The sequence below is a fragment of the Rhinatrema bivittatum genome, chromosome 3 (genome assembly GCF_901001135.1).
Source record: "Rhinatrema bivittatum chromosome 3, aRhiBiv1.1, whole genome shotgun sequence".
In the NCBI taxonomy this organism is placed as follows: domain Eukaryota; kingdom Metazoa; phylum Chordata; class Amphibia; order Gymnophiona; family Rhinatrematidae; genus Rhinatrema; species Rhinatrema bivittatum.
In genome coordinates, this window is record NC_042617.1 from 590,615,811 (window position 1) to 590,634,845 (window position 19,035).

Here is a 19,035-nt window from a genome sequence, read left to right on the forward strand (position 1 = left end):
CCTTGGGCCGGCCTACCTAAGGTGACAGGGTAAGCCGGGAGGCGGAGCCACAGGCAGGAGGTGTTCACCCGGGAACCAGGAATCCCCCCGGGAGGAGCCCGTAGGGCACTGGGACCTCGGGACTTGGAGTAGAGGCAGAGAGTCCAGGGGCTGAGATAGGCTTAGGCCGGGACCAGAGCAAACAGGGAGGATAGGAAGTCCAAGGTACCCGGGAAGCAGGGGACCGGCTGTACAGGGCCGAGGGCCGGCTGAAGACAGGGCAGCGGGCGGCAGCGGAGTCTGTAGCAAACCGGAGGCTGAAGCAGGCTGTAGGCTGAAGCAGAGTCTGTAGCAAACCGGAGGCTGAAGCAGGTTGTAGGCTGAAGCGGAGTCGGTAGCAAACCAGAGTCTGAAGTAGGAAACGTGGAGATCACCAGGAACACAACTAAGAACAACTATGGAGTTGTGAACCTCGTTGCAAGGCAATGAGAGAGAGTTTGAGCGCCGGTTATATCGGGGCTTGGGCGTGACGTCAGCAGCACGGGCGGGGCCAGGCTTCCGGGAGTTGAGCGCTCAAGACGGGCGTCCTCACGCACGAGACTGACGAGAAGCAGGCACATAATGGCGGCCGCCACCACGTGGAGTGAAAGAAGTCCCCGGGGTCCAGAGCGGGCGGAATGCGGTGATTCCTGAAGCGGAGGTAGGCAGGGTTGAGCCCTAAGCGGAGGGAAGCGGTAGAGACCGCAACAAGGAATGTCTATTTTACACTTTACCTCTTCCCTTGCTATTTCTGGAGTTGTAGATATTTTTTTTTCTGGTAAGACTCGTCATCTACAAGCAATGTTAGAGGTTATGGCTTATGAATATGAACTTGCTTTTAAAGCTATCACTTCAGAATTAGGCCAACTATGTACTTTCTCTCTTCAAAACCGCATGGCTCTTGACTACCTTCTACTTCCTCAGGGAGGTGTTTGTGGTGTCATTCATGATCAATGGTGTTTATATATGAATGACACTACCCAGATTGCTCTGAATGCTGCACATTTAATGACTGAACTCTTGTTAAAGATCCTGAAATTGTTTCCCACTGGTTTTCTGATTTACTTTCTTGGTTTGGCTCTAAGTAATATTTGGAAAACTATTATATACATTTTACTTGCAATTATTATTGTTACTTCTTTATTTTGTATTGTATTTCGTTGTGTTACTTGATTATGTGTTTCTTTTTCTTCTAAAGTTATGATTTTTCAAGATTCTTCTGCCTAACAGATCTCTTTGCGTAAGCAAGAATTGGATTTGGATCCTTCTACTGATCCACTGAGGCCTGTCTCTGAATATGTCACTATTGCTCCTCGTCGCCAGCCTACATATTTGAATTTAGTTACATTCCTCTTGATTATGTCCTTTGCACCTTCTACCCTGCATTTTTGCTTTCCCACAATTTTCTCACTTATCTGTTTTTATCCCTTCCTGCTGAAGAACCCTGCTATTTGCCACCTATTTGCCACCTCTTTGCCACTCACTTTTTGTGATGAATCCTTCAATATGCTTTCTGGATTTATCAAGAGAGAAATGTGGAGATGTATATCCAGATATACCTAGAGAGAATGAACCTTTTACCCTTGCCCTACTCTCACCGTGGTACTTGTTTTTACAAGTACTATTTGGGGATGTGGGCAGAAAGGAAAAGAAAAGTGATAAGAAATACTCATTGTTCCCACCAAGTGGCATTGCAAAACGGAAAATTGGCTAAGCAGAGGAGGACTGGTGCAGGCTCCTATGAGTGATGGCTTATTTTTGACAAAACAGAAATGAGAACACCACAGAAGGAAGCAAATGCTGGGGTGGTTGATGTAAAGGAGAGGGGTAATAAATCCTTACACGTAAATACATGCACACATGCACACATTTATGGTTCATTATGAACGTGTGTACCTTTGCAGAAGGGGAAAGAAGAAATTATGCATACATTGGAAATATATGATTAAAATAATCAAGAGGGATGCAAGTTGGAAATAAATGTGTAAGTGACAAGACAAAGGAAAATATGTATCCTGGCATCATGAGTTAGGAGCTGATTACATGCAAGGTATTGTAAAGAAAATGTATATAAAGAGGTTCAGAAAGCCTGAGAATTTTGAAAAAGGCTAGCATATTTGCTAAGGTGTGTGACTACATTATTACATGGCATTCCTTATCTTCTTTCTGGGCTAAACAAATAAGAAAACTGATTGGTATATGCTTTGGTGCTTTTAATATTACTTATAGCTGAGCACAAGATTATTATAATACAAATTATACTTATAAAGAAATGATTATAACAAATTTGTAATAATTTTCATATTTTTACTAATAAAAAAATATATACAATAAACATATTTTATAATCCTGAATACAAGTCTTTTCTCTTTCTGTAATATGTAAAGGTAAAAGAGAAAGGAAGGCTTTTAGGGAGGAAGATTTAGCCTGACTAAATTGGCAATCTCCTATAAGGAGAACTGAAACACGTCTATTTCCAGAGTTTTAAACATGGTTATTTAAACAAACATTCACAGACGGAGTTGGTTATCTAATCCCATCCGATCAGACTTACTTCCTCTGCTAACCATGCTTTACTTACTTACTTCCCCTTCTAACCATGCTCTATTTACTTCCTACCCCCCATACCTTTTCTCCTTTACCCCTCTATTCAAATTATGTCCTGCACATCTTTTCCTCCCATGGCCCTCTAGGACCCTTTCCTCCTTTCCCTCCCACTTCTCTTTTCCCTTTTGTATAAGTCTCCTTAACACACCCAAGCGTGTTTTCAGTTTAGTTATGTATCTAAATGATTAATTATACATGCTCTCCCACTGCAAGTCCAATTTGTAAGTCTTACTCTCTTATACCTATCCTCACACTTCTGACATATGCTGAATTGTTACTAGTTGTCTATACACGTTTCAATATGTTTGTTATGAATGCGTTTTATGTATGATGTTGGTTACATTGTAAACCGGAGTGAAGGCAGCCTGCTATACTTCGGTATATAAAAGAATCTAAATAAATAAATAAATAGTAAATGTAGGATAAAGTTCAGTCGGACTAAACACTTGGAGAGCTGACTACCTCTCTAGGGTTAAGCTCTACAACCAATTGAGGGGCTCATGAGGCAGTGTTCCTGCGGTAAATGTGGCACATATTCCACTGTAGGTCAAAAGCTCTACTAAACTCAGAGAGAGTGGTCCGTTCAGTGCCATCAGATGACATCACCCAGAAATTAAGGCTAATTCATCCTTCTGTCTACAGAGAATCCTGTTTATAGTAAGCAACTTGCTTCATCTGAGCTGCATAGGCTGGGTTAAATGTATTTCTGTGAATAAGTAGGCTGAATTAGCCATTATATGTGGGTGACATCATGCAATGGCACCAAACAGACTTGTCTCTCCAAGCTAGTAGAGTTTTGAGCTCTACTGAGCATGTGCTGGAGTTCCCGTGTGGGCATTTGCTTTGTGAGCCTACTCAGTCATTTTTTGTCCGAGCACAAGCACGGACGTGTTCTAAGTCTCTCCTTACAAATCTTTTCTTCTGACTTCTTAAATGTGATCTTTTTATTCACTAATAATTGCCTCACTGTCCCTGCAGCACCACAACAGGGCCTTGCCTCAATATGTCTGGCAAAAAGAGGAAAGGGATGGTCAGTGGATTGAAAAACTGCATCTGTGGAAAGGCGGTGACCCTCACTGATGGCCATGAGCTCTGCTACCAATGCCTTGGGCTAAAGCATAACCAAAAATATAAATTTGCCTGTGGATAAATGTCCCTGTGCCCCTAACATTCCAGGACAATTTGCATCAAGTAGCAATATAAATCTCTTCAGAGTCATACCAGGTCCTCTTCCTGCAGTGCAGCATATTCCTTGCCAGGGAAAGAGTTGAGCAGGTGCTCTTCAAAGACTCCTCTGTTGGCTCAGGAAGAAGTCACATGGTTGAGTAATGTAGGTTGCCCTGCATTGATGAACAAGCAGCATCACTTGTTAGAGCTGTTAGAACCTGCATCGAAGAATCAGAAGCACTCAAAGTGCAGTGCATCGGTATTGGCATCATTGACGCGACCATGATTGTTGCTGTTGATGCAGGGTTTTTTGTTAAACCCGGTACGCATTAATTTGGGATTTTCACATATCCAACTTGTGCATTTGACGCACAGTGCACTGAACCCTCGGTGCACAGTGCACCAATGCTATTACTCTGTCCAGGTTACTTGAGGCCTGAACACATCATCAGAACCCATAATTCAGGGTTCTTCATCATCATCACTCTCTTAGCAGAGGAGTCTAGTCAGCCAGAGGCAAATGACCAGGGTGCATTCCTTCAGGGGCCACCAGACGAATCTCATGGTTTGCCTTCTTCATTATTGGAGTCCTGAATAAGTGAGGCTATGCCAGTAGGTTCAGATGAAAACTACAGGCATACCTTTTGACCCACTTCTGGATCCTCTCGACCACACCTTGCCCACAAGGACTTCACATATTCAAAATTTGTGGAAAAAATGGGAGTGATGCTTGGCATCCATGTCCATAATGATGAAGACTTCTGCTCAGAATTACTCGGTCTTCTTCAAATTCTGGACATCTCGTCAGAACCATCGGCTCTCCCAGTCCACAATATCCCAAATGAGAATGTGGGAAACACCTGTTTTGGGCATCCCTACGGCTAGGAAGCTTGACCTGAAATACAGAGTTCAGAAGTTCCCGGGGTTTGACATTGTTCATTTGCCACATCAGTTGGTGATAGTCAAATCTGTTATGAAATAAGCAATAAAGACAAAAATTCACTCAAATGAGATTCCAAGAAGGATCATAGAATACTTGAGAACTTTTTAGGAAAAATGTTTTTCAAAGCTGCATGCTTACTGCTTGCATCACTATCTATCAGTTTTATATGGTGCAATACCTCTTTGACTATCCTGAAGCTTATGCCTTTTCTATAGCCTAAGGAAGGTGGTAGTTATTATCCCCAACTGTTTATGGATGCAGAAGATGGCATCCATCACCTTCTGCAGTCCGTGTATAAGTCTTTTGACTCAGTTTCACGTATCTCCTCAGCCTCAGTTGGGGCTTGATGTATGGTGTGGCTGAGAGCAGGCAACATACATGAATATATATATGAGAAGTTGGCAGACCTGGCTTGCTTAAGTGATAAGCTGTTTGGCAAAAAGCTCAAAAAACTGTCGCTCAAATTAAAAATCAGAATGTAGCTGTGCAATCTCTTTCGATGGCTCCCATGTAGCCCTGTTCTTCAAGATGTTCATCCTTCTTGTATAAACATTCATTCTACCACAGAAGGCCCTACTGCTCTTTTCAACAGTATTGCCTGCCACCTCTTCTGTCCAGACCCCGACAGCAGTAACGCCATCAGCTGAAATCCATGCAACAGGTCCAATTCATAACATGGACCCAGTTTTTGATTCTTCAGAACAAACCTTACTCCTCAGTTCTGGGTGGGGAAGAACCAGACCATTTTAGTAACATGATGTCATATCACCAAGGACCTCTGGGTCCTCAAGATCATGCAGTCTGGATATAGTATGTGTTTCTCCAAGCTACCATCCCTCCCATATTGAGCAACTCTCAATCCAGATCTATCTCATCTGTTGCAGTTCCCCCTAGAAGTCTAACCACTTCAACAGCGAACGATAGAGCCAATCCCTGTATCCTAACATGGGCAGGACTTCTACTCCCAATATTTCTTCATCCCACAAGAAGTTAGGAGGTTTGAGGCCCATTCTGGACTTGAGACACCTAAACAAACATCTGCGCAGAAAGAAATTCAAATGAATTTCCTCGGTAAGATCCTTCCTTACATACAGGACAAATGGATGTGTGCCCCGGATCTAAAGGCACCACTTTCATTTCAAAGTGGATTCTTCTCACTACCGATATAAGGTTCTCCCATATGGGCTATTGGCAGCTCCAAGTCTTCATGAAATTCTTCGCAATGGTAGCACCATATATCCATTCTCAGAGAATACAAGTTTTTCCATATGACTGGATAGTCACGGCAAGTTCTTGGGAGGAAGTATTCTGTTCTCTGCAGAAGATAATTTCTCTTCTCCAATACTTGGACTTTCTAGTCAATTTCGAGAAACAGAACCTAGTCCCCATTCAGAGGCTCAAATTCATTGAAGCTTGGATAGACTCACTACAAGAGAGAACATTCTTGCGTTCAGAATGAGTAAACATAAGATCACTCATTCACAAACTACTGTTCTCTCCATGCTCAACAGCCAGAGTGCTTCTGGTAATCTTGTAACTTATGGAGGCTGCCATCCATGTGGACCTGCTGACCCGCCTCCACATCTGTTACCTTCAATGGGGACTACATTCTCAATGGGATCAGCTAACTCAACTACTATTGACTGTGGTATGGGTCACAGAGGACATGAAGAGAGAGTTGCAGTAGTGGCTATGGCCCCTCCCACCAGTTCTCCAGGAAAGAGCTCCTCTTCAAACATTCTCCCATCAAGGAACATTGATGATTAATGCCTCCACCAGAAGATGGAAAGCTCACACAGGATACTTTCAAACACAGGGCACCTGGTCTCTCAAGGAAAATGTTTTAAATCAACCTACTGGAGTTAAGAGCAATAAGATACATACTATCAGCATTTGCACACCTTCTTCAGGGAAGACGTATCCTGGTTCAAACAGACAACCAAGTTGCCATGTTCTGTGTTGACAAACAGGGAGGCACAAGATGATGGCCTCTCTGCTGGGAAGCACTGAAGATATAGGAGTGGGCAGACAAAACTCGAGCTGTCCTACAAGCCACCTACCTTCTGGGTGTTAGTGTTTGAGATAGTTGTGGGTGGATCCTTGGGCTGGTGGCAGATGACCATGCCCCCGGGGGAAGATCCCGAAAGGGACCACCGGTCAGCCTCAGAGTTTGGAGACAGACACACACTAGTTCTTTTATTAAATAGTATATTGAACCACCAGAGGTGGCAGTAGTGAGCTGGAAGCTCCCGGTTGGGCTGTAGTCATTCAGATAATGGAACAGCAATCCTGGATAACTGAGCTGTAGAAAAACTGAATATAATGAGTAGGCAGGTTATGCAGAGTTCAGGAACTGAACCTTGATGGTAACACTCACAATAGTCTCTTAGAAGCAGCCCAGGAGCTGGAAATGAATTAGGCCCTCGAGGAGCGAGTACCTGGTTCCAGGGAACGCTCTGAGAGAGAGATGGTAACTCACTGGTGTTGTAGGCAGCGAAGACTTCCTGGCAGAAGTGGTATTCAGTAGCAAGTCCAGGAACGTGGGCCCTCGAGGAGCGAGTCCCGGTTCCAGACTGCGACCTGAAAAACAAGAAGAGAGCGAGGCCCCCGAAGAGTGGGTACCTCTGGTAAAGTCCGAGGAGGCAGAGTAGCAAGGTATGTGGAGAGCGAATCCCATCTGCAGTGATACCTGGAGGAAGCTAGGAATCCTTCCGTTGCTAACTCGATTAGTTAGCAAATTCAGAGACCTTAAGTATCCGGTGAGGATGACGTCATCTCAGGGGGATGCCCCTAAGGTTTGTGCCACTGCTGGTACTTGAGTCGGGGCCGCGCTGCATGCGCGCCCTTAGGCTTCTGAGAAACATGGTGGAGTGCAGTGTCTAGCCGGTCCGGGGACGCCGGAGGAGGTCAGCAAGATGACACCACGGCGGCCAATCTTCCATCAAGCAAAGAGGGAGTTGCCAAAGAGATGAGGTGGGCGTAGTGGAGACGTCGGGCAGCGACGGTCGCAAAACTGGGGAACTCCAACATGATGGCAGATCACCTCAGTAGAGTGTTTTGTCTGCACACTAGTCTCTACAGTAATCGGTGGCCAAAAGATTTGACTTATGGGGTCAACCATCAGTGAATTTCTTTGCCTCAGAACAAAACAGGAAACGAAATCATTTTTTTCTCAGTTCTGCCCAGCAATCTCAGACTTGCTCAGGTCACCTTTCTGCTCAGCTGGCGAATAAGCCTCACATACGCTTTTCTGTTGACACTGTTGATTGCCAGAAGAATACAGAAGGTTCTCCAGGATCATGCTTGTCTGATTCTCATCACTTCAGTAGGCCCAAACAGATAAAGTTTGCATATCTTGTACAACTATCCAACAGTCCTCCCATACATCTGAGTCAAATCCTACATTGTTAATTCAAGACAAAGGATTGCTGTATCATCCCAAACTCCCAGCCCTCAACCTAATAGCTTGGATGTTGAGCCCTCGTGTTGATTTACCTACAGAAATTGTAGACATATGTTGCGATCCCGGTCACTAGGTTAGTGACCGGGCGCTTACCTCTCTTCTCCGCGCTGCTAATCGCCAGGTCCAGGGCCCTCCGGTCCGCGTGGCAGCGGCGTCTCCACGAGGGAGACGCCGCCGAAGACTCCTCCCCTCAGCGGGGCAACGCGCGCGGGGAACGGCGTTTTCAGCTGTCAGCACCCGGATGTGCTGACACGCCCACCATGACGTCAGACGCCGACCGGGAGATTTAAGCAAGGCACTTCTCTCTCCAAAGTGCCTTGCAACGAGGTTCCTTCGTGAAGTGCCGTTGTCTTCGTTCCTGCCGGTTCCTGTTTTGCCTGCCTGCCTGACTCGATCCCTGCCTGGTTCCTGGACTTCCGCTTGCCTTGTGTTTCTGCCTTCGCCTGACGTTTACCTGCCTTGATTCTGGTTCGTGACTCCGACTCCTGTTTGCCAGCTGCCTGCCTTGACTCCGGTCCGTGGCTCCGACTACTGTTTGCCTGCTGCCTGCCTTGACTCCGGTCCGTGACTCCGACTACTGTTTGCCTGCTGCCTGCCTTGACTCCGGTCCGTGACTCCGACTACTGTTTGCCTGCTGCCTGCCTTGACTCCGGTTCGTGACTCCAACTCTTGTTTGCTTGCTGCCTGCCTTGACTCCAGTCCGTGTCTCCAACTTCTGTTTGCCTGCCGCCTGCCTCGACTCCGGTTTGTACTCTTCTCCTGGGTTTCTTCGTCTCCGCCTAAGTCCCAGCGGTCCGGGTTCCTACGGGCTCCTCCTGGGGGGACCTCGGACTTCCAGGGTGAAGACTCCTAAGTCCTAGCGACCCGGGCTCTCACAGCTCCTCTGGGGGAGTCACGGGTTTCCAGGTGAAGCTCCGTTTGCCCAGTGGGAGTTCTGCCTCCCGACTGTACTCTTCGGTCAGTCGGCCTAAGGATCCACTTCCGGATTTCGCCCACCGTAACAACATATTAGTCTCATCAAGAAAGCCATCAACTAGGAAAAATTATGCTTTCAAACGGAATAGATACTTCATATGGTGCCAACAGAACTCTTTGGACTCATTATTTTGCAAACCCAAGCATTTGCTAAAGTACTTACTCCATCTTTCTGATTCAGATTTCACCACATAGAAACATAGAAACATAGAAATGACGGCAGAAGAAGACCAAACGGCCCATCCAGTCTGCCCAGCAAGCTACGCACTATCTTTTTTTTTTTTTTTTCCTTTTTCTCTCTCCCACCTGTTACTATTGGCTTCCAGTACCCTCCAGCCCTAATTCCCCTCCACCCCACCACAATGTAGAGAGCAGCGCCGGATCTGCATCCAAGTGAACATCCAGCTCAATTAGGGGTAGCAACCGCTGCAACAAGCAGGCCACACCCCTGCCCCATACTCTTACCCACCCCTGTTTTTTTTTTTTGGAGATGGCAGCCCTCCATCCTTCCGCTCCGTGAAGGTGGAACTCCAAACACATCTTCAGTTCATGTACATCTCAGTGCCATAGCAGTATACCATATTCTGGTGGACAGTAAACCAATTTCTACTCATCCATTATATCTAGGGTCTATTGGACATCAAACCACCAGAACAAAAACCGCCAGTTCCATGGGACTTAAATATTATCCTTTCTCAATTTATGACGCCTCTTTTGAACCATTAGAGTCAGTTTCAGTCAAGTTCTTGACATGGAAAGTACTGTTCCTTGTAGCAGTCACGTCAATCAGAAGATTCGGCGAACTCCAGGCTCTGGTTCACTAGCCACTGTACATGAAATTCTTTCACAATGGAGTGGTCTTTCATATTCACCCAATGTTTCTGCCAAAGGCTGTCTCACTTTTTCATATCAATCAATCCATCATACTGCCTCTGTTCTTTCCAAAACCTCATGTGCATAAAGGAAAATAATCCCATCATACCTTGACGTGAAAAAGAGCTTTAGTTTATTACAAGAAATTAACTCAACCCCTTCATCAATCTCCTCAGTTGTTTGTGCCAGATTAGGCGTGCCGGTCGCCAAGAGTACTTTGTCTAATTGGATAGCTGAGTGCATTCAACACTGCTATAGCTTAGCAGGATTGCAAATTACAGACTCTGTCAAAGCTCATCAAGTGAGAGCTATGGTTTCTTCTGTTGCTCATCTATGATAAATGCCTCTTGAGGACATCTGCAAAGCTACAACCTGGTTGTCAGTGCACATCTTTACATCCCACTACTGTCTCGACAACCTGTCAAAGACTGATATTAAATTCAGACAAGCAGTATTGCGTAATTTGTTCTTACAGTAGTCTGCTCTCCACGGTGGGATCTGGGTTGCTTATTCAGTAAACACTCTGCTGAAACTCTCAGCTTGGGTTTCCCCACTTGTAATGACTAATTCAGCTTGCTTATTGACAGAAAAAGTAAGTTTGCTTACCATAGATAGCAGGATGAATTAGCCTTTGAATGCCCACCCATCTCCCTGGAGAGCCACCTACATAGCTAGAAGTAGCTCTGACAAGAACTGAGGAAGCTCATGAGACATCACCCACATGGAAACTCCCACACATGCTCAGTACAGTGCAAAACTGTACTAGCTTGGAGAGACGAGTCCTTTTGATGCCACTGGTTGATATCACCCACATGTAATGGCTAATTCATCCTGTTATCTATGAAAAGCACCATTTATGATAAATAAACTTGCTTTCATGTCTGAGTGCGGCTAAAGTTGCATAAAAGGCATTTCCAGGTTTGGTTGAATCGGTTTTAGGTGGTAGATCTAATATCAGAACTGAATGTGTGAATGGAATGTTGGATTGTATTTGCAGCCCCTCTCCCCACCTCCCCATCTGCACAGTATATAGGAATCATTAAAAAGTACCTGATGAATAATTTTTATCAATTGAATATCTGTTATGGTTGAAAATTTACAAAATCTGAAAATTTCTCACCATTTTCTCCCTTCATGCCAAAAGGAATTTAAGTGAATCTATTCCTACATAATTTTGTAACAACTATGATGAAAAGCATCTTATATTAATGATTAAAATGATTAAAGCTTAATGGAATTGTTTTCTTTTTCACAGGATAAATCCATAGGATATAAATATTCATTTTCTTTACTTCGGACTTTAAGTCATATGAATACCCTTGGCTATGGTACTTCTAAGGTTCCCAAAGGTAATGTATCTTCCCTTTTAGAAAGTTTTTCATTATTTGTGGTTTGTACGTATAGTTCAGAAGTGGAAAGAAAAGAGAATTGGGATGTTTTAAGCATGAAGCAAAGCTTTGGCAGAAATAAGGAGAATCAGTTTCTCAATATTTTTAAATGTTTGTGAACTTACTTTATATATATAATATTCTTCCCAAGAATGTTAAAGAATATAAAAAGTACCTTACAACAAAATAGAGCATGCCTTCAGTCATTCATGTACATCACTTAGGATAGAGCCAGCTTTTAACAAGATCTAATTTTAGATACTTTTAATAGCTGAATTTATCAAATTGCTGTCAATATCGCATGCGGTAGAAAAAGGAGCGTGTTAACTTTTTGCACATTGCGATAATTGCATTTTCCTAGCTACAAAGTGCTCATTTGATGGACTCTACCTGGATAACATCAAGCTAGGTTGAGAGAACATTGTACAAATGTCATCTTTGTGTGAGTTTCCTCACACTGAAAGTCATCAAATCTTCACAAGAGTGCACTGTTCTGTTCATACGTCTCACTCTGCATGTAAAAGGGGCCCCTAACCCCTACACTACTACCTAAACCTCACCTTGAGTTACTAGGTGGGCCTCCTATAGTAGCATAAATAGCTGCTTACTATGATGCCACCCTAGAGGTTCTCTCTCCCTCCCTCATCTCTGTCCCTCCCCCAGCCTAAAAATGTCCAAAATGGAATTTGCAAAAAAATCACAAATTGCATTATGGGCATAACATACAACATTGCACAGCTTAACGCAATTGAAAAAGGTGTAGTCATTTTCAGCATTAAAACTGCGACATGTTTTGGAAATTCCACTCTGGACTCCTCCCTGATCCCTCCCCTTTTAAAAATTTGCATTGTGCCATGTGTTATGGCACTTATTGCGTGCGTTAAGGCGTTTTTGCATGTGAAAACGCCATGACGCGATTTGAAAAATGACCCTATAAGTTTGGTAGTCTTGGAGGCCCCCATAAATAGATACATAAGTTCAGAATTTATAGAGTTAAAGCAATAGCTGTTTATTGGTACTAAAACATAGATTTAATAATTGCTGGCTTTACTTATAGACTTGAGGAAATAAAATCAGTCCCATATTCCATGATGAACAGTCTGTAACTGGGAGGAGGAATAGTGGTTAGAGCAGTGGACTATGAACCAGGAGACCAGGGTTTGAGTCCTAGCCTGACCTTGGGCAAGTCACTTTACCCTCCATTGCCTCAGGTACAAAAACTTAGAATGTACTTGAATGTAAACCGGTGTGATATCTCAACTGAGATTGAATGTTGGTATATAAAAAATAATAAATAAATAAACTAAAACCAACAATTATCAGGTTTTCAAAGCTGTAGCTAGCCTATAGCCATAGGCTTCTAGAGGGAAAAACAAGTGAAAGTGTGTGTGTGTGAGTGAGAGAGATTGAGAGAGAACAAATGAGCATGTGAGGGTTTTGCATGTGTATATGTCAGAGCGAACGATCTGTGTATATGACTGAGAGTGAATGAGAATGTGTATATGATTGAGAGAGCAAACAAGCGTGTGTGTGTGTATCTGACAGAGTGAAGGAGTGTGTGTGTATGTGATTGACAATGAATTAGCAGGCATGTGTGTGTGAGTATAACTGAGAGAGTAACAGTGAATGTGTGTGTGTGAATGGCAGAACGAACAAGTGTGTATGAGTGAGTAAGAGAGCGAATGAGTGTGTGTGTGTGTTGATGTTTGAGTGACAGCTAATGAGTGTGTGTGTACGAATAAGAACATAAGAACATGCTATACTGGGTCAGACCAAGGGTCCATCAAGCCCAGCATCCTGTTTCCAACAGTGGCCAATCCATGTTACGAATGGGCTCCGGTCAGGAGTCGTAAACACCACCCAGAAGGGTAGCTCCAGGTGGAGAGAGACAGGAATGGCTAGAAACAGTGTCTGGGTCCAGGCTGGGTCAGGGCAGGCGGCAAGTAGCAGTGTCTGGGTCCAGGCTGGGTCAGGGCAGGCGGCAAGTAGCAGTGTCTGGGTTCAGGCTGGGTCAGGGCAGGCGGCAGATAGCAGTGTCTGGGTACAGGCTGGGTCAGGGCAAGGCAGGTCAGAAGGCCCGTAGGCCACACACACACAGAAGGCCCGTAGGCCACCCACCATAAGCAGGGCAAGGCAGGTCAGAAGGCCCGTAGGCCACCCACAGTAAGCAAGGCAAGGCAGGTCAGAAGGCCCGTAGGCCACCCACAGTAAGCAAGGCAAGGCAGGTCAGAAGGCCCGTAGGCCACACACATACAGAAGGCCCGTAGGCCACACACAGTAAGCAGGGCAAGGCAGGTCAGAAGGCCCGTAGGCCACACACAGTAAGCAGGGCAAGGCAGGTCAGAAGGCCCGTAGGCCACACACACACAGAAGGCCCGTAGGCCACACACAGTAAGCAGGGCAAGGCAGGTCAGAAGGCCCGTAGGCCACACACAGTAAGCAGGGCAAGGCAGGTCAGAAGGCCCGTAGGCCACCCACAGTAAGCAAGGCAAGGCAGGTCAGAAGGCCCGTAGGCCACACACACACAGAAGGCCCGTAGGCCACACACATACAGAAGGCCCGTAGGCCACACACAGTAAGCAGGGCAAGGCAGGTCAGAAGGCCCGTAGGCCACACACACACAGAAGGCCCGTAGGCCACACACAGTAAGCAGGGCAAGGCAGGTCAGAAGGCCCGTAGGCCACACACACACAGAAGGCCCGTAGGCCACACACAGTAAGCAGGGCAAGGCAGGTCAGAAGGCCCGTAGGCCACACACAGTAAGCAGGGCAAGGCAGGTCAGAAGGCCCGTAGACCACACACAGTAAGCAGGGCAAGGCAGGTCAGAAGGCCCGTAGGCCACACACACACAGAAGGCCCGTAGGCCACACACAGTAAGCAGGGCAAGGCAGGTCAGAAGGCCCGAAGGCCGCGCAAGGCAAGGCAAGGAATAAGGCCCGAAGGCCGCGCAAGGCAAGGCAAGGAATAAGGCCCGAAGGCCGCGCAAGGCAAGGTCCTGGGACCAAACGCACAGCAAGCAGAGAAGGAAGGCTAGAGCAGGGAGCCCAGGCGAGCTCGATGCCGAAGCACCGAGGGAACTGTCAGGCAGGATTATAAGGGACAGCCCAGAACATAGAGTGGGCAGGGGAGATGGACTGGGCCTGTGAGGAGAGCCAGCACTAGAGGGACCCCTGGTGGTGAGGCGGTTGCACTGCAGCCATAGCCGTAACAATCCAGGCCATAAGAACCTGGCAAATACCCAAAAACTAAGTCTATTCCATTTTACCATTGCTAATGGCAGTGGCTATTCTCTAAGTGAACTTAATAGCAGGTAATGGACTTCACCTCCAAGAACTTATCCAATCCTTTTTTAAACACAGCCTTACTAACTGCACTAACCACATCCTCTGGCAACAAATTCCAGAGTTTAATTGTGCGTTGAGTAAAAAAGAACTTTCTCCGATTAGTTTTAAATGTGCCCCATGCTAACTTCATGGAGTGCCCCCTAGTCCTTCTACCATCCGAAAGAGTAAATAACCGATTCAGATCTACCCGTTCTAGACCTCTCATGATTTTAAGCATCTCTATCTTATACCCCCTCAGTCGTCTCTTCTCCAAGCTGAAAAGTCCTAACCTCTTTAGTCTTTCCTCATAGGGGAGCTGTTCCATTCTCTTTATCATTTTGGTAGCCCTTCTCTGTACCTTCTCCATCGCAATTATATCTTTTTTGAGATGCGGCGACCAGAATTGTACACAGTATTCAAGGTGCGGTCTCACCATGGAGCGATACAGAGGCATTATGACATTTTCCGTTTTATTCACCATTCCCTTTCTAATAATTCCCAACATTCTGTTTGCTTTTTTGACTGCCACAGCACACTGTACCGACGATTTCAATGTGTTATCCACTATGACACCTAGATCTCTTTCTTGGGTTGTAGCACCTAATACGGAACCCAACATTGTGTAATTATAGCATGGGTTATTTTTCCCTATATGCATCACCTTGCACTTATCCACATTAAATTTCATCTGCCATTTGGATGCCCAATTTTCCAGTCTCACAAGGTCTTCCTGCAATTTATCACAATCTGCTTGTGATTTAACTACTCTGAACAATTTTGTGTCATCTGCAAATTTGATTATCTCACTCGTCGTATTTCTTTCCAGATCATTTATAAATATATTGAAAAGTAAGGGTCCCAATACAGATCCCTGAGGCACTCCACTGTCTACTCCCTTCCACTGAGAAAATTGTCCATTTAATCTTACTCTCTGTTTCCTGTCTTTTAGCCAGTTTGTAATCCACGAAAGGACATCGCCACCTATCCCATGACTTTTTACTTTTCCTAGAAGCCTCTCATGAGGAACTTTGTCAAACGCCTTCTGAAAATCCAAGTATACTATATCTACCGGTTCACCTTTATCCACCTGTTTATTAACTCCTTCAAAAAAGTGAAGCAGATTTGTGAGGCAAGACTTGCCCTGGGTAAAGCCATGCTGACTTTGTTCCATTAAACCATGTCTTTCTATACGTTCTGAGATTTTGATGTTTAGAACACTTTCCACTATTTTTCTTGGCACTGAAGTCAGGCTAACCAGTCTTTAGTGTCTAGGATCGCCCCTGGAGCCCTTTTTAAATATTGGGGTTACATTTGCTATCCTCCAGTCTTCAGGTACAATGGAATATTTTAATGATAGGTTACAAATTTTTTCTAATAGGTGTGTGTAACTAAGCGAGAGAGAGAGAGAAAATGAGTGTCTATATGATTGAAAGAGCAAACAAGGGTGTGTGGATATGATAGAGAGTGAATGAGTGTATGATTAAGAGGGAGAATGAGCGAGCATGTGTGTGTGTATGTGTGCATGATTCAACAAGAGAGAGCAAAAGAGCGTGTGTTTGGGTATGATTGAGCATGTGAGAGAGAGGAGAGTTTGTATGCAACAATCTTCTCCCCTTTCCCTGCTAATCTATGACAATCTCAGAGTATGTGGAAATCAAAAGTTCTCAAATATGGAAAGCAGGTGAGTTTTTTTTAAATCCTTATTTTAATTATTGGGTATTATTTGATGCATCTGCTATTTTGAAATATTTTATTGGCATTTGGAAAAGTTTTTTTATGAGTTTTAAATAATTGGATGTACTGTTTTGTCAGCTGTTTTGAAATATTTACTCTTTTTATTAGTATGGTTTTACTATTATGATGTTATTGATTGATGTTTTATGAGAAATGGTGGTTTCTGTTTTTCAGTTGTTGCACTGGATACAGAGAATGGCTTGTTGCAGTTTCCAGTTCAGTTTTTGTTGCATGTTTCTATTTGTAATTTTTGGGCTTTTTTTTTTTTTTTTTATATTAATAGTTTATTAGAGTTTTAAACATTTTTACAATGTATAAAATCAAAGAATAAATTTTGACTTCAAGAAATTAATACATACATGTTTGAAGTAATATTCCAAACCAAAATTTCCTAGTCCTCATTATGGGAGGATAAATTCTAATAATAAATAAGGAAAATGTAAATCAAACTTTACACACTGGAAATTTCTACTTTTGCAGCTTCCTTAACTGTCTCAACCAACTTCCTTATCTGAAAGAAATATTTCTAAATGGGCGGGATCTTGGAAAATAAATTTGTTCTTCTGATGGACCACAATACACTTACAAGGAAACTTTAGGAAAAAAGTTGCTCCCAGAGTAATTACTCTGGGCTTTAAATTCAAAAACTGTTTCCTCCTTGTCTGAGTAGTGCGGGACACATCAGGAAAAAGTTGGACTTTTTGTCCGCAAAACAGAAATTCCTTATTCTTAAAGTATTTCTGCATGATTAATATCTTATCACTTTCTCTAACAAATGTAACAATCAATGTTGATCTTTCAGGTATATCATCCAAGGACGATTCTAGAAAAGCAGTCAGATTAGGAGACTGCTGCTGGACAATGTCCATTTCTTCCTCTCCCTCCTGCTTTCTTAACTTAGTATTAATCACATAATAAATTTTTGAAATGCTTTTGTCATCTATTGATGTAATCGCTAGATTTTCCACCAAATATTTCTTTAGTAATTCACTGGGAGATAGAAGTCTAGTCATTGGAAAATTCAAGAATCTTATATTTCTCACCCTATACTCATTCTCTAGACTTTCGATCTGCCGGTGAATACTTATACTATCTTTAATAAAGGCATTATTGGCTGTCTGAAGTGATGTTATCTGTAGGGTAGCCGTTTTACTTGCTTCCTCTACTTGTTTCAGCCTATTATCACATGATTCTAAAGCATTTTTTGTTTCAACAGATGACTTGTTACTTTGAGCCATGAAGCCCATCATAACCTTCTGCATTTCATTAATTGCCCTCCATACATCAACCAATGTTATGTTTTGGGGGTCAATGGGACCTGGAACCACACACTGTAGTTCTGAGCCTCCTATAGCCCCCAGTTCATTCTCCCGACCTCCTCCTGCAGAGGGGGATACAATACTGTCAGTAGATATCATCTCTGATTGTTTTGCAATTGGTTGAGGTGAAGACAATATTTCTGCTACTGGTTGGGACCCAAGCTGCTGGCTGGGACTTACTGATGCTCCTGATGAAAAGGAAATATCTGGAATAGAATTGCGGGCTGATTGACTTACCCGCCTAGTTAAATGAAAATCCATGGGACCCTTTACCTGCTGAACAGCTGGAGACGATGTAACGATCCTCGATTTTCTTTTTCTACCCATATAACTTAAAGTAAGACACTTAGGAAAACTTTTTACCAAGGGGCGCGCCCCTTTGGCGCGCGGCTTCGGCAGCGCGCCGACGGCTGCGCGCCGTGCCTTCGTTGAATTTATGCCGGCGTTCAGCCCGGTCCGTGATGTCACTTCCGGGGGCGTGGCTCGGGTCCGTTCGCGGTGGTAGGCTCAGGTGTGGCAAAAGAGCAGCGATTCAGTCCCGTATGCCTCCCTCTCTTTCGAGAGCAATTCCAGCCAACAACTCCTGATTTTTGGGCTTTTTATTCTGTATTTGGTGAGGGTTGGAAGATGACTACGAAAGATGGGAGGAGGAGGAGGAATTGCAGGTGAGGAGGTTCAAGAGAACTAAAAAGGATACAGCTGTTGAAGGAAAGGATAAGGGGCTGGAGAGCTGGAGATGATTCCATGAGAGGAAGATGGTGGACTGAGAGGGGGAAATATAGGGGAGAATTGGGGAAGTGTAGGATTGGCAAAGAGAAATGAAGGGAGAGAAGGTGGGGTGAAATTTAGCTGAGTGGATAAAAGGCAGAGATAAAGAGAAATGGAGAAAAAAAGAGAATGAATAATATTAGAGATGTAGGAACAAAAGAACATAAGAACATAAGAAAATGCCATACTGGGTCAGACCAAGGGTCCATCAAGCCCAGCATCCTGTTTCCAACAGTGGCCAATCCAGGCCATAAGAACCTGGCAAGTACCCAAAAACTAAGTCTATTCCATGTTATCTTTGCTAATGTCAGTGGCTATTCTAAGTGAACTTAATAGCAGGTAATGGATTTCTCCAAGAACTTATCCAATCCTTTTTTAAACCACAGCTATACTAACTGCACTGACCACATTCTCTGGTAACAAATTCCAGAGTTTAATTGTGCGTTGAGTAAAAAAG

General features: G+C 44.1%; 1 protein-coding gene across 1 annotated transcript in view; it reads left to right on the forward strand.

Annotated features, from left to right (window-relative positions):
- LOC115088438 (potassium/sodium hyperpolarization-activated cyclic nucleotide-gated channel 1-like) overlaps positions 1–19,035 on the forward strand; it is a 312,950-nt gene that overhangs the window by 32,592 nt on the left and 261,323 nt on the right. The window contains exon 3 of the mRNA XM_029596713.1: positions 11,302–11,395. Within this exon, the coding sequence (XP_029452573.1) occupies positions 11,302–11,395 (94 nt within the window). The remainder of the gene's footprint in view (positions 1–11,301; positions 11,396–19,035) is intronic.